The 16,537-nt window shown below is 45.2% G+C and overlaps 1 protein-coding gene across 4 annotated transcripts in view; it reads right to left on the bottom strand.

The window, feature by feature from the left end:
• COL15A1 (collagen type XV alpha 1 chain) overlaps window positions 1-16,537 on the bottom strand; it is a 596,673-nt gene that overhangs the window by 389,407 nt on the left and 190,729 nt on the right. For 3 of the 4 annotated variants that reach the window (XM_063922777.1, XM_063922776.1, XM_063922775.1), the window contains one exon: window positions 10,589-11,136. The exons of the other annotated variant lie outside the window; for it this stretch is intronic. In XM_063922777.1, the coding sequence (XP_063778847.1) occupies window positions 10,589-11,136 (548 nt within the window). The remainder of the gene's footprint in view (window positions 1-10,588; window positions 11,137-16,537) is intronic. 4 annotated transcript variants of the gene reach the window in all.

Raw genomic sequence — 16,537 nt, forward strand, 5'->3', positions numbered from 1 at the left:
CTGAAGGAGACTTAGGGGTAAATTTACTAAGATTCGTGTTTTCCCGTTTGAGGTCAAAGTTCAATCACGAATGACATCGACAGTGTAAAATTGCAACTTTTTGAATTTATTACGACTAATTTACTAAGCTGCCGTATTTTGCCTTTTCGGGTTTTCCGATGTCGATGTCATTTGTTTTTTTTTTACAGTTTTTTACGGCAGTGATTAGCAAAACACTGCCGACTTTTTCAAAATGAATCTCGGCCGGATCTGTGTGATCCGTGCTGGGGTTCATTTTTTTTTTTTTTTTTTCAATAAACACTGTAAAACTTAAAAACAAATTGCGTGGGGTCCCCCCTCCTAAGCATAACCAGCCTCGGGCTCTTTGAGCCGATCCTGGTTGCAGAAATATGGGGAAAAAATTGACAGGGGTTCCCCCATATTTAAGCAACCAGCATCGGGCTCTGCGCCTGGTCCTGGTTCCAAAAATACGGGGGACAAAAAGAGTAGGGGTCCCCCGTATTTTTAAAACCAGCACCGGGCTCCACTAGCTGGACAGATAATGCCACAGCCGGGGGTCACTTTTATATAGTGCCCTGCGGCCGTGGCATCAAATATCCAACTAGTCACCCCTGGCCGGGGTACCCTGGGGGAGTGGGGACCCCTTCAATCAAGGGGTCCCCCCCCAGCCACCCAAGGGCCCGGGGTGAAGCCCGAGGCTGTCCCCCCCATCCAATTGGCTGCGGATGGGGGGCTGATAGCCTTTTGTGAAAATGACAAGATATTGTTTTTAGTAGCAGTTCTACAAGGCCCAGCAAGCCTCCCCCGCATGCTGGTACTTGGAGAACCACAAGTACCAGCATGCGGCGGAAAAACGGGCCCGCTGGTACCTGTAGTACTACTACTAAAAAAATACCCAAAAAAAGACAATACACACACACCTTGAAAGTAAAGTTTTATTACATACATCCACACAAACATACATACATACTTACCTTATGTTCACACGAGGGTCGGTCCTCTTCTCCAGTAGAATCCAAGGGGTACCTGTTGAATAAATTCTACTCACCAGATCCAGGGTCCCAGGCTCCTCGGAGAATCCTTTTGTAATCCACGTACTTGATTCAAAAAAAAAACGGACACCCGAGCCACGCACTGAAAGGGGACCCATGTTTGCACATGGGCCCCCTTTCCCTGAATGCCAGAAACCCACTCTGACTGATGTCTAAGTGGGTTTCTTCAGCCAATCAGGGAGCGCCACGTTGTAGCACCCTCCTGATCGGCTGTGTGCTCCTGTACTGACTGACAGGCAGCACGCGGCAGTGTTACAATGTAGCGCCTATGCGCTCCATTGTAACCAATGGTGGGAACTTTCTGCTCAGCGGTGAGGTCACTTTCGGTCAACCGCAGGGCAGAAAGTTCCCACCATTGGTTACAATGGAGCGCATAGGCGCTACATTGTAACACTGCCGTGTGCCGCCTGTCATACAGTACAGGAGCACACAGCCGATCAGGAGGGTGCTACAACGTGGCGCTCCCTGATTGGCTGAAGAAACCCACTTAGACATCAGTCAGAGTGGGTTTCTGGCATTCGGGGAAAGGGGGCCCATGTGCAAACATGGGTCCCCTTTCAGTGCGTGGCTCGGGTGTCCGTTTTTTTTTTTTAATCAAGTACGTGGATTACAAAAGGATTCTCCGAGGAGCCTGAGACCCTGGATCTGGTGAGTAGAATTTATTCAACAGGTACCCCTTGGATTCTACTGGAGAAGAGGACCGACCCTCGTGTGAACATAAGGTAAGTATGTATGTATGTTTGTGTGGATGTATGTAATAAAACTTTACTTTCAAGGTGTGTGTGTCTTGTCTTTTTTTGGGTATTTTTTTAGTAGTAGTACTACAGGTACCAGCGGGCCCGTTTTTCCGCTGCATGCTGGTACTTGTGGTTCTCCAAGTACCAGCATGCGGGGGAGGCTTGCTGGGCCTTGTAGTACTGCTACTAAAAACAATATCTTGTCATTTTCACAAAAGGCTATCAGCCCCCCATCCGCAGCCAATTGGATGGGGGGGACAGCCTCGGGCTTCACCCCTGGCCCGTGGGTGGCTGGGGGGACGACCCCTTGATTAAAGGGGTCCCCACTCCCCCAGGGTACCCCGGCCAGGGGTGACTAGTTGGATTTTTGATGCCACGGCCGCAGGGCACTATATAAAAGTGACCCCCGGCTGTGGCATTATCTGTCCAGCTAGTGGAGCCCGGTGCTGGTTTTAAAAATACGGGGGACCCCTACTCTTTTTGTCCCCCCGTATTTTTGGAACCAGGACCAGGCGCAGAGCCCGATGCTGGTTGCTTAAATATGGGGGAACCCCTGTCAATTTTTTCCCCATATTTCTGCAACCAGGATCGGCTCAAAGAGCCCGAGGCTGGTTATGCTTAGGAGGGGGGACCCCACGCAATTTTTTTTAAGAAAATAACCACTTTCCCACCCCTTCCCACTGATATACATGCATGGATCTCATGGATCCCTGCATGCCTATCCAATCACGGATTAAAAAAAGCAGGTCTGTTTTTTTTAAGCACTTTTTTACGAGTTGTAATTTTTCACGGCAGTGTTTTGTTTTGTTTTGCTTTGCACTTCTTAGTAAATGACCGAGATTCATACTTAAACAGCCGCGTTTTGACCGATGGTGTATTCATTCGTGATTTTTTCCTAGGACTTCCAAATATTACGAATGCCCTCATCACTGCCGTGATTTGAGTTTAGTAAATTACCGAGATGACACTTTGATGAAAAAACGGCATCTCGGTCAAAATCGGGACCTTAGTAAATTTACCTCTAGGTCACTGAAAGTTTCCTTAGGAGCAGACTAGTTCAGAAAAGGGATCACAGCTACAACGCTCACACACAGAGCTATGTGACTTAAAGAACTGGTAACCTGTGCTCTGGAAAGCAAGAATCTTTATACCTCTGGGTTGTTCTGGATTGGCTAGAAGTGTCACCTGAGCACCACATCAGACACGATTGGCCAGTAGAGTCAGCTGACTGGAACCAAGATGGCGACATCAGTGAATGATTTTGGACGGAACTTTGGTTTAGGCCCAAACACCAGGAAGCGGAGCACTATGGAGGATCACACTTAGGATTATACACAGAATGCTGAGGTAGCTGTGTAAAGGGAGCATGTATAGACTTCACTGACAACCAAGCACAGTAAGCAGAGAGACCAGCTGCTGAGTACAGAATCATGTCGATATTTCCACAGACGAATTCTCACACAGGTGACTAATCAAGAGTTTTAGGAGTAATAAACACATACTGCAGCTTGTATGCTGAACTGCAGGAGTGATGCCAAAAACATGAGAAATTTAGTCAGGATTTGACAAAACCCCCTCTCATGGATGGACTCCGGACACTCATATTAAAACTTTGGGACATTTTGAAGAATTTTCATATAAGAAGTTGGAGAAATAGAATCTAGAAGAACTCAAGGACAATCCCTAACTGGATTCCTCAAGTCTTCCCACTTTTCATCTTCAGAATTAAGACCTTTGTTCTCAGAACAAGTGGACCATTCACTGTCACTGTAAGCACAATTTTCTTCTTCTAGGGAGACCATTGAGACAACAGCTTAAGAATATTTTCTTAGAACTAAGGAACACAGAGGTGTGGTTCTTGAAACTGTAGATCCCTGAAGATTCAATGGACCTTTCTTTCGGAAATCTGTAGATCTCATTGGCAATTTCTGTGAGAAGACTTTATCAGAGAACATAGGTCCTCACAGAAAAGGAGTAGTATCATAAACTAGATCATACTCAGAGTCTGTGTTCTACGGGAAGATACCAATCTTCTTTAGGAGTAATTGCATCCGTGTCGCACTGTGCTTTAACAAATTTAACAACACAAGGAACTTGGAGTGTAATCAAAGAAAACATAACCAACTCTTAAGTCAACAGGCTGTTGTCCTAGAACTGTTTTTGATGTTCTACAATTCTTGGGATTCTTCAAATTCCTAATGTATTGATTCATCAAGGTGTTATCTTTTCAGAAAGCAATGGGTCATAAAACAGAGCATTGGATGAATGTTTTGGAGACTGAGTGGAAGATGAAATCGGAGGACTAGTGCTTTTGGAATCTCCGCTATAAGAAGACAATGAAGTATATCTGAGCCTCAAATATTAGGTCTCAATGCTGTGGTATTGTTCATGCATTGATGCAGCAGAAAATTTAGCAATAGGCAGTTTCTTAGTACAATGTTTCAAATGAGCTGTCTTTTTACAAAATTTTTTAGTCACGGCATCACTGAAAGTTTGTACATTTTGAAATATTGAATCATCTGATTCAATAAGAGGATTAGCCCAATATAAGGCTTCCCTCTGAAGGACAGGAGAAGATATTTTACTATATTGGCAGGAGTAATGCTAATAGATGAATCAAACTCCATAATAGTGAGGTATTGGTGTGTCAGAGCATGTAATTGAGCCAGATCTTCATGAAAGTAAGTAGATGCTGGAGCATCAGATGAGTACACAGGAGCAGGAGAAAACTCAGCCAAGGGCACTCCTGATCGGAGAAGATATTTAGTAGGAGTCAGGGAGAAAGACTCAACTGACATCTTCAGACTGTGGACTCCGCACAGGCTTGAAACTGCTCCTCTTACTGTTTACTTGTAGACGTCTTTTATCCTTTGGTAATATAGCAAATTCGGGTACTCCGGCAGAAGAGTCAACTTTTGACAAGATAATTTCTGGAGTCTTTAGAGCTTCAGAAGAATATTTAGAAGTAGAAGCTGGTGATAACCATGCAGAAGCAGGAGTAGAATTAGTTTGAGATTTTCCCAAGTGGAGAGGAGGAGACCATATTTGGAACCAACTGACAGGTGTCCTCAGCCAGAGTTGACATATCACTTGAATCCCCGTCCTGAGGTAAGAAACACTCAAAGCCTCCCTATGGGTTGAGTCACTACGGTTATCTGCAGAAGCTGTGGATTCGGACATACAGTACTTGAATCGGCTGGAACTGAAGGAGACTGAACCAGAAAAATGGATGGAACCAAATTGAGTCCAGAAGGGCTTGCACCGGCTGGGACCAGTGGAACTTTTGGACTTACGGATATAACCAGATTGGATCCGTAGAAATTGAATCGGCTGGAACTGGAGGAGACTGAACCAGACAAATGGACGGAAGCAGATTAAGTCCAGAAGGGCTTGAACCAGAGGAATTTTTGTACCTACAGATGGAACCAGATTGGGTCCAGAGATATTTGAATTGGCTGGAACCGAAGGAGACTGAACCGGTCAAATGGATGGAAGCAGATTAAGTCTGGACTTGAACAAGCTGGAACCAGACAAATTTTTTAACCTACGGATGGAACAGGATTGGTCCTGAGTTATTCAAATCGTCTGGAACCAAAGGAATCTTCAGACAGAGGGATGGAAGCAAATTGAGTCTGGAGACAGTTGAATCAGCTGGAACTGAAGGAGTCTTCAGAAGGACGGATAGAACCGGATTGGATCCGGACACACTTGGACCGGCTGGAACCTGAACATCGGATACCCCTATTTGGGTAGGCAGATCAGATGACTCCTCAGAGGCTACAGAGTCTAATGCCCCTCCTGGGGCTGCAGGTTCTGACACCCCACTTGGAGCTAACAAGTCAGATGATTCCCTTGAGGCTGTAGAATCTAACACCTCTTTGTAAATGCAAGTATTTAACAAACTCCTTTGATTCCTGAACTTGGAATTGAAGCCTTTTTGTCATAGGACCCCAATCATAAACTTGAACTTCTTTTTGGATGATCTTCTTAATACCCTTGTCCTGAATAGAGGAAGCTGAGTAGTTAACACTTGAGAAGGTTTACTGATATAAGGGCTGCGGCATATATATCTGTCACCATTCCTTTGCTTACAGAGGGAACCCGCAAGATAGAGCTGCCTGTGATGCCTGCATTCTTCAGGAAGTTTTGGCTGCTGGTTATTCCGGAACTTAGCTTTACTTGGTACAGGAGGAGCAAACTTAGTCTCAAGGGTACAAGTAGCAGAAACTTCCTTTTTCTCAGTGGACTGAGGGAAGGCTTTCCTGGAGTTGGAAGCGGAGGTCTTGAGTGTATCAGGAGTATCACCAAGAAATTCTGAGATAATCAGGGATATATTGGAGAGAAGGCCTTGTAACTGTTTCAATAGTTCAAGAAAAATATTCAGACATTGGGGTTGCAGCTTAGACTGGTTCAAGAACCCTATACATTGCTTAGGATTCCCATCAGACCTACTGGGAGGTGAAAGACGAAGTGAAAAACTAGAAGATGTTGAAGTAGTAACCACCTGAGCTGGTGGAGAGACAGGTGCTGCAATTACTGGAGAGAACTGGGTAAGAAGTGAATGGATCACAACTAGTCGGGTTGACATGCCTTGGATATATTGCACCAGTTGTTGCTGTGAAGCCTTTTGATGCTCCAGGTAGTTTAAAATATCCTGTGCAACTTCAACCTCCGATCCTTGAGCACTAGTCGAATCCATTGTTTGGGCCAGTGCCAACTATCAGGTTCTGGGATATTTGTGTGTACGATGCTGTCTCAGAACTGGTTGGAGTTGGGTAACTGATACAGATAATATCGGACTGGGACCAAACTGAACCACTGACTGGACTTGAACTGAAATGACGACACTTATGATGTCAGAACATCGGACTGGTTCAGATGACTGAAAACTTGGGACCTGCTCCAATGGACTGGAAAATCGAACTTGCACCAACGGTCCGGATTATCAGTCTTACACCGATGGCCTGGAATATTGGACTTGCACCTATGGTCTGGAATATCGGACTTGCACTGATGGTCTGGGATATCGGACTTGCACTGATGTCTGGAATATACACTGGGTGAATGCTGGCACCAAGTTTAACACTGGAGGAGACTAAGTCACTGGAAGTGTCCTCAGGAGCAGACTTTTTCAGCAAGGGAACACAGCTATGACGCTCACAAACAGAGCTATGTGTGTGACTTATAAATCTGGCAACCTGTGCCTTGGAAAGCAGAAAGCTTTATACCCCTGGGTTGTTCTGGATTGGCTGGAAGTGTCAGCTGAGCACCAGCTTGGACAGGACTGGTCAGTAGAGTCAGCTGACTGGATCCAAGATGGCGATGTCCATGGCTAGTTTTGAAAGGATCTTTGGTTTAGGCCCAAACACCAGGAAGCGGAGCACTATGGTGGATCACACTTACAGTAGGATTATACACAGAATGCTGAAAGTGCTGTGTAAAGGCAGCATCTATAGACTTCACTGACAAGCACAATGAGCAGAGACACCATCTGCTGAGCACAGAATCCTACAGATACTCCCACACAGGAATTCTCACACATGTGAGTTTTAGTTTTTGTTACGGTATTAATGTTACAGTGTTACATGGGTTAATGCTGGAGTTGCAGACTACAGATGACAGGATGATGGTTACATGGATAAATACTGGAGTTGCACAAATGACAGGTGATGATGGTTTAAAATAAAACTGTATTGAAGCATAATTCCAAGTAAGGCATACAGGATAAGTGAAGAAACATGACATAGGCATACTGAATCAGGTTAACTTCACCTGAACACATGGATGGCAAGGAAAACAGTTACTGAAATTAGGCGCAGGCAAGGTTCAAGATTTTGGCTACAGCAGGGATTTTGGGACAGGACAAAGCAAACAGGGACTCCAAAACTGTCACAAATAAGCTGGCTACTGTAGGAACAGACTAGAAATAACATAAGGTTACATGAGCTGGAACAAAACTATAACTGGCTCTGACTCTCAGAGCTAGCTCATACTTAACATAGGTCAGGGCCAATCACTAGAGCACACACAAATACACACAATGTGCTGCAGCTGAAAAAGGTAATCAGGAGAGAGCATGTTCCAATTGATTACCCCAGCTGGGACTGCTCTTCCAATAGCAGCACCCCTGGCTGCTCAGAGGTACTGCAGATGAGAGACATAACAGCAGCACCCCTGGCCACCCAAAGGTACTGCACTCCAGAACATCATAGATCGCAGTCGTAACAGTTTTAGGAGCAAAAAACACAGACTGCAGCTTGTATGCTGAACTGCAGGAGTGATGGCAGAGGTAAGACACAAAACATGAGAAATTTAGTCAAGATTGTGACAGGTACACATTAGGATGACACATCACCATCGTACCGACAGATTGACTGATTCAGGTGGGCATAAACACTGACCAATGTGTTGTCCTGACGTCACTGTTGGGTGGGCATTTTAATATGCATATACCTGTCGACCCACTACCGATATATCGACCGTTCTCTCGAACTGCTAATATATTGCCTAGTGTGTACCCAGCTTTGCGTCCTTCCAATATTTTTCAACATTCACAGATTTTATTTTTGAACACAGATGGGGGCAGAAGCAGGGAGAGCATTATGCAGGGTTGCATATCTTGATCATGATTGTGTACTCTACATGGTCAGAATGCAAATGCATACAAATGAGCCAGTGCAGACCCGTACACATGTTGATCTTCTGTTCGCAGTCATACCTTTTGCAATTGCTACTATATAGACAGATGCATGTGAATGCTGTTGATACATACATAGTAACATAGTAACATATTTTCTGAGGTTGAAAAAAGACAATTTGACCATAGAGTTCAACCGATTTGTGGTCTCATACGCTGTATTATTTTTAGGACTAATTATATCTGTTGTGTATGTTGGTCATTGCATTTATTCCTCTTTTGTTAACTATAGTGCTTGAACTACCCACCATAACCTTCTATATCCTTATCCATTAGGAATTTATCTAGCCCATCCTTAAAAGTATTGACCGAGTCTGCCATTACTATTCTCTCAGGCAGGGTATTCCAAACACGTATTGTCCTTACTGTGAAGAAACCTTTTTGCCTCTGTGTGTGAAATCTCCCCTCCGCTAACCTGGCGGATGTCCACATGTCCTCTGTCGATCTTATCAAAAACAGATCCTCCACAAGTTCTGTGTATTGTCCCCTTATATATTTGTAGATGTTGATCATGTCCCCTCCTAATCTCCACTTTTCCACTGTAAACATGCCTATCCTAGCAAGCCTTTCCACGTATTCCAGCATCTCCATCCCCTTAATCAGTTTGGTCGCACGCCTCTGAACCTTTTCTAGTTCCAGGAGATCCTTTTTGTAGTGTGGTGCCCAAAAATGTGTACAGTATTCAAGATGTGGCCCCACTAGTGATTTATATAATGGAAGTATAACACTCTCATCACTTGCATCAATTCCCCACTTTATGCATGCTAATACCTTGTTTGCCTTCTTTGCTGCGATCCTACTTTGGGTACGGCTGACTTGTAGCAAAGTACGCACATATGCCGGCCATGCAGATTCAGAAACTTCTGTGATATGTGTACAACTGAGCATATGGGCAGATATACAATGTTTTTTTGTAACACTCGTCTTTGGAGCAATTTCACCTTGCATGAACTCCCCAAATAGTATATTGTTCATGATTGATGTTTATCCAAATGTCCTCCCTCTCCACTTACCTTACTAATTTTCTGCTGATGTTTTTTGCCCCTTCTCTTAACATGGCTCCTCCCTTTTTCAGTACTTTTATTTGTGACAGGTCCCTCCTCTTTCCCTCTAATGAAACTTTGTTCACAACTTCACATGTAACTGTTGCTACATTGTCTGGGACTGAGTACTACATCAACTGCCATAGCATATCTTGCTCTGCAGATACCCGGAAACGTGATCACAAGCTATGCCGACTGTCAGAAATGCATGATTCTGACACTTAAGCCAACTTGCACCTAGATAAATGGTACAGGGCATTCTAACATCAGCAGTAAGCGTTTTCACACAAGTGGGAACAGATGCAGACCCTGACAAAGGCACATATGCATCGGAGAAAGCCATATCATTGCTGGTGGTCAAATAGTGAATGATGCAAATAGTGAATCAAAATGACGGTTCTCAGCATTAGTGAACTGCTTCTGATTGGCTGTTTGTGAATGGGTCACTGACGTTGACTAGTGTTTAAACAAAACTTTTTTGTTGTTCAACACATAAGGCGTAGAGTTGCTTCTCATGTTTGTTGAAAATAAAATACATGGCTAAAAGGTCAGGTTATTGACCCCAGTCAACTAGAGAACTGGGCAAGAAAACAACAATTATTTCCACACTCACTCATTCAACCTAATGTAGGTCTCATTCCTTGCTTTTTGTAGCTACCAACAATCCAAATACCACTTTGTGGGCAATGCTGTAGTGTCAGCACCAATGTATAGACTGGATCCCAATACTCTACAACTTCACACAAAAAATGACAAAGGAAAAGTTCTGCAGGAGCTAAGGCTAGAGCCAAGCACTGCCATAACAGGAGCTCCATCTTCAGGCCAACTTGCTATGTATAAAATTCTAGGTAAACATAGAACTGTTTAATTGATGCAACATTCTATAAAGCGAACCAAATTCATATACAACAAATGTTTAAATAATATAATTATTTGTGTTTTTGATCCTCCATATGTAGCTGACTTTTATTTAACTATTTCAAAATCTGAGCTTCATGGAGTAGATAGCATGGGCGACACTTTAAAATTACTTTTATGCATGCTAGATATAGTACTTACAGTGAACTTTTCCAGTCCTGTTGCCCCAGCATTTCCAACAAATATCCCAGAGCTGGCTTCAAAAGTCAGTGGATCTGCTGACCTTTGGAAAGGAACCCTATGGTATTCTTCACAATCCATGTACAGAACTATTTCATATCCGACAATGGTCACAGTAAAACGATTCCACTTGTCTGTCATTACTGGCACTTTAAATGACGCTGCTTCTTTGGAAATATGTGAACCTGGTTCTGTGTAGTATATAATTATTCTCTGTGTATTATCTTCAACTGATGACAGCCTGAGTCCCATATAGATAATCTTCTGAAAGGCATCAGTTATAGCAAATAAAACTCCTCCATGATTGCTGTTAGGCTTTAAAGTAGCTATAACAGCAAAGTCTCGAAAAAATGGTTGTGGAATAAATGTTCGTGTGAGGCGGCCGATATTGGAATCTGGCCCAAAACTGTAAGCTGGAAACCCTTCATATCCAGTAATAAAAGACACTGAAGGAGGAAGAGGTACTCCAATCAATTCTAAGAGGTCAAGATGTCCTCTGCTGCCTCGTTCTGTAAAATAAAACAAAAGGATGTCAGAAAAACTGTGAATATTATCAATGTTGCTTATAACTTAATAGAAAAAAAAACCTTGCATCTCTGCTTAGATGTCGTTTAAGAGCAGCCTGAGACACAAATACTTATATAAGTGAAATTATATCCGTGAGGCCATGCCCCATTTCAATTAGGACACACCCCCCTTATCGAGTGCATGTTCTATGCGCGCGCAAGGCAGTCCCGCTTCTATCATTGAAGATGTTGGGAGGTATGGGTATAGGAAAATAAAAGCTAAATCTTTGCAATAAGACGGATCATGAAATTTTATCCCTGCTGGATATTCTACTGTCAACTCTAAGTTATATTATTAGAAAGTGGAAGCGTTTAGGAACAAGAGCAACTCATCTACAAAGCAGAAGACCATGTAAAATCACAGAGCGGGGTCAACAATGTCACGATCCGGGTATCTGGGCGCCATTTCTTACCCATCAGATGCCTCCTAAGGCTGGCTCAGCGCTCCAGGACCGGATCCCATCTGTTATCCTGATGTGTACATTCCTGTATCCTCTCCTGTCACTCTGGGACGCTGTCACAGTAAACGCCATATTACACCTGGCATGGCGTCTCCCGCGGCCTCCGCCGCCGTCCCTGAACTTCTGCATGCAGAGTGTCTGAGTGGCGATTACGTCAGCCGCGGCCTCCGCTGTGTCCGCGTGGTTGGATGTGCATCTGTCAGCCTGGCGCCTCCTGTCTCCGGTGGCCGGCGCCGCCATTACTGTTTTCATTACCACATGGATTACAAACCAAACTTCCCTCCAAGTGTCTGCATGGGCGCAGCCATCTTGGATTCTGTCAGCTGATCATTTCCACCAATCTGTTCTCAGTATTGATAATCTGCATAATTGCCTAGCCAATCCCTTCCTTGCTGCAGGTATAAATACACTGTGCCTGAGCAAGGAAGGCGTCAGTGCTTTGGTTGTCAAACCTAGTTCCTGTTTGTCTCTCTCCTGTGATTGTCTTCCAGGTTCCAGCTCCTGTCTCAAGACTTCCACCATAGAGACCCGCACCAGCATTCCACCTGCGGTGTAGCCTGACTCTCCAATCCATTGTGGATTCATCTGTTTCCAGCTACAACATTACCTGCTTCCAGCTCAGCTTCCAGCAGAGTACAGCTTCCCTTAAAGGGCCGGTGTCCTTTCTACACTTTACCACTCTCCACCGGTATTATTATTTCTCCGCTCTCAAGTTCTACATTTCAGTTCATATTTCATCGCTCCCAAGTTCATTTATTATTTAACTGGTTCCAGCCAGTATCCACTCCGTGCTAACAACAGTCTGGTTCCAGCCAGTATCCACAGCAGCTGTTTTATCTTCAGCAACCCAGCTTTTCCTGGAACACCAGCTGGCACAATCCTGGGTTATCTCCATTGCTACAGTCGGGCCTGGTAAGGACTTTCCATCTAGAAGATCATAAGAACTATCTCACACTACCAGTGCCCTGTGGCTCCTGCCATCCTGTAGTACCCAGGAACTGTATTTATTCTTTGCTGACTTTTACGTTTTCTTTTACTGCTGCTGTGTTGCGGAGTTGTCATAATAAACATCATTGACTTTTATCCAAGTTGTCGTGGTCACGCCTTCGGGCAGTTATTATTTATGTTACTTACATGTCCAGGGGTCTGATACAACCTCCCAGGTTCCGGTACATCTCAGCCCCTACAACTGAGGCTGCCTCCCGTCAGCTCAGGCCCTCAGTTGTGACAGTAGGCACTGACCTAATGAATCCAGCCGGAGACCAGGATCAAGCGGCCAGGCCGATGCAAGAACTGGCAGCCCGACTAGAACATCAGGAGGCTGCACAGGGCCACATCATCCGCTGTCTCCAGGATCTCTCTACTCGGCTGGATGGGATTCAGACAACTCTCCGTGGATCAGGCGCGTCTGGTGCGTCAACCACAGTGACTCCAGCTATAACCCCACCCACCTTACCCATTTCTGCTCCACGTCTTCATCTTCCAACGCCAGCAAAATTTGACGGATCTCCAAGATTCTGCAGGGGATTTCTCAACCAGTGTGAGATTCAGTTTGAGCTACAACCTGGCAATTTTCCCAGTGACCGTACAAAAATTGCCTACATTATTTCTCTTCTCAGTGGCTCAGCCCTTGATTGGGCATCACCGTTATGGGAGAGGTCCGACACCCTGCTATCTTCTTACACTGCCTTCGTGTCAACATTCAGGCGCATCTTCGACGAGCCAGGCCGGGTAACCTCAGCTTCATCCGAGATTCTCCGTTTACGCCAGGGGTCACGTACTGTAGGACAATATCTGATACAGTTCCAGATCCTGGCATCCGAACTGGCATGGAACGACGAGGCCCTGTATGCTGCATTCTGGCATGGCTTATCTGAGCGTATTAAAGATGAGTTAGCTACCAGAGACTTACCTTCTAAGTTAGATGAGCTAATCTCACTCTGCACGAAAGTTGATTTACGTTTCAGAGAGAGAGCAACTGAGCGTGGAAGATCATCTGCTCCAAAATCTTCCGCTCCTCCTCCTCGTCAACTGTCACCATCTAAAGATGAGCCCATGCAACTTGGCCGTTCCCGTTTAACTCCTGCTGAGCGCCGAAGACGTCTCTCCGAGTTTCTCTGTCTCTATTGTGCAGCTCCGTCTCACACCATTAATGCCTGTCCCAAACGTCCGGGAAACTCCAAATCCTAGCTCGCCAAGGAGAGGGCCGGCTAGGAGTAATGATCTCCTCTCCATCTTCTCAAGATTGTAATCTCCCAGTCTCGCTTCAAGTTGCTCAACGTTATCGGAACGTCATTGCCCTCCTTGATTCCGGAGCAGCTGGGAACTTTATTACCGAAGCCTATGTTAAACGGTGGTCCCTACCCACCGAGAGACTTCCTTCGTCCATTTCTTTAACTGCCGTGGATGGCAGCAAAATTTTTGATGCAGTTATTTCTTTAAGGACTCTACCAGTTCGTCTGAGAGTGGGAGTTCTTCATTCCGAACTTATTTCTTTTTTAGTGATTCCAAGAGCCACACATCCTGTGGTCCTGGGCCTTCCATGGCTCCGTCTTCACAATCCTACAATTGATTGGACGACTACGCAAATCCTGGCATGGGGTTCCTCCTGTGCTGAGACATGTTTGTTTAAAGTATTGCCTGTCTGTTCTTCCTCCCCCAGGTCGTCTGATGTTCCACCTCCTCCATATCAAGATTTCACGGATGTGTTCAGTAAAGCTTCTGCTGATATCCTTCCTCCTCATAGAGAATGGGACTGTCCGATTGATCTCGTTCCAGGGAAGGTTCCACTTCGAGGCCGAACTTATCCGTTGTCTCTGCCTGAGACGCATTCTATGGAGGAATATATTAAAGAGAACCTAGCAAAGGGGTTCATTCGACCTTCTTCTTCTCCAGCCGGCGCAGGCTTCTTTTTTGTAAAAAAGAAAGATGGTGGTCTGCGGCCGTGCATCGACTACAGAGGTTTGAACGACATTACCATCAAGAACCGTTATCCTTTACCCCTGATTACTGAGCTCTTTGACAGAGTTAGCGGAGCTACCATCTTTACAAAGCTGGACTTGCGAGGTGCATACAATCTCATCCGGATCCGTGAGGGTGACGAGTGGAAGACCGCATTTAACACCCGTGACGGACATTATGAGTACCTCGTCATGCCCTTCGGATTGAGCAATGCTCCAGCTGTCTTCCAGCATTTCGTCAATGAGATCTTCAGAGACATTCTATACCGTCATGTCGTGGTCTATCTAGATGATATCCTCATTTTTGCCAACAATTTAGAGGAACATCGTTTTTGGGTAAAGGAGGTTCTGTCCCGTCTCCGTGTCAATCATCTCTATTGCAAATTAGAGAAATGCGTCTTTGAAGTCAAGTCCATTCCGTTTCTAGGGTACATTGTGTCCGGTTCCGGACTAGAGATGGATCCTGAGAAACTACAAGCAATTCAGAATTGGCCGGTACCCTTAACCCTCAAAGGGGTCCAGAGGTTCTTAGGGTTCGCCAATTATTACCGAAAGTTTATACGAGACTTTTCCACCATTGTGGCGCCTATTACTGCTTTCACCAAGAAGGGTGCTAACCCGTCCAAGTGGTCTGAAGAAGCCATGCAAGCTTTTCATCTTTTAAAACAGAGGTTCATCTCTGCGCCTGTCCTGAAACAGCCTGACATCGACTCTCCTTTCATCCTAGAGGTGGATGCCTCCTCCGTTGGAGTAGGAGCGGTGTTATCTCAGAGGGCTAAAGATGGCCATTTACATCCTTGCAGTTTCTTCTCACGGAAGTTCTCCCCAGCGGAGCGCAACTATGCCATTGGCGACCAGGAGTTGCTAGCCATCAAGCTCGCTCTAGAGGAGTGGAGATATCTGTTGGAGGGAGCTTCTCATTCAATCACCATCCTTACAGACCACAAGAACCTTCTATATTTGAAAGGCGCACAATGTCTCAACCCTCGTCAGGCCAGATGGGCACTTTTCTTTTCCAGGTTCGACTTTAAACTCCAGTTCTGTCCGGGCTCTCAGAATCGCAAGGCCGATGCCCTTTCCCGCTCATGGGAGCAAGAAAATGAGTCAGAGTCTTCAGACAAGCATCCTATTATAAGTCCGTTGGCATTCTCCACGGTAGGGATGGACTCTACGCCCCCATCTGGGAAAAGTTTTGTGAAGCCGATGCTAAGGAAGAAGCTCATGCATTGGGCCCATGCTTCCCGTTTTGCCGGACATACAGGTATCCAAAAAACCCTGGAGTTTATCTCTAGGTCCTATTGGTGGCCAACTCTGAAAAAGGACGTCTTGGAGTTTATTGCATCTTGCCCAAAGTGTGCCCAACATAAAGTATCCCGCCAGTCGCCTGCGGGGCAACTGGTTCCACTATCCGTTCCCCGTCGACCATGGACCCACTTGTCGATGGATTTCATTACAGACTTACCCATGTGCAACAAGTTCAATACCATCTGGGTGGTAGTTGACCGGTTCACCAAGATGGCACACTTCATTCCTCTCACCGGTCTTCCGTCAGCTTCCAAGTTGGCTCAAGTATTCATACAAGAGATCTTCCGACTCCACGGTCTTCCTGAAGAAATTATCTCAGATCGAGGAGTTCAATTCACAGCCAAATTCTGGCGAAGTTTATGTCAAGTCCTCCAAGTCAAGCTAAAGTTTTCCACGGCTTACCATCCTCAGACCAATGGTCAAACCGAGAGGGTGAATCAGGACTTGGAGGCCTTCCTCCGCATCTATGTGTCCTCCTCTCAAGATGACTGGGTTCAATTACTTCCCTGGGCCGAGTTCTGTCATAACAACCAGTATCATTCTTCATCTGCTTCAACACCATTCTTCACTAACTTTGGATTCCACCCTAAAGTCCCTGAGTTCCAACCGCTTCCAGCA

The sequence above is a fragment of the Pseudophryne corroboree genome, chromosome 5 (assembly GCF_028390025.1).
Source record: "Pseudophryne corroboree isolate aPseCor3 chromosome 5, aPseCor3.hap2, whole genome shotgun sequence".
In the NCBI taxonomy this organism is placed as follows: domain Eukaryota; kingdom Metazoa; phylum Chordata; class Amphibia; order Anura; family Myobatrachidae; genus Pseudophryne; species Pseudophryne corroboree.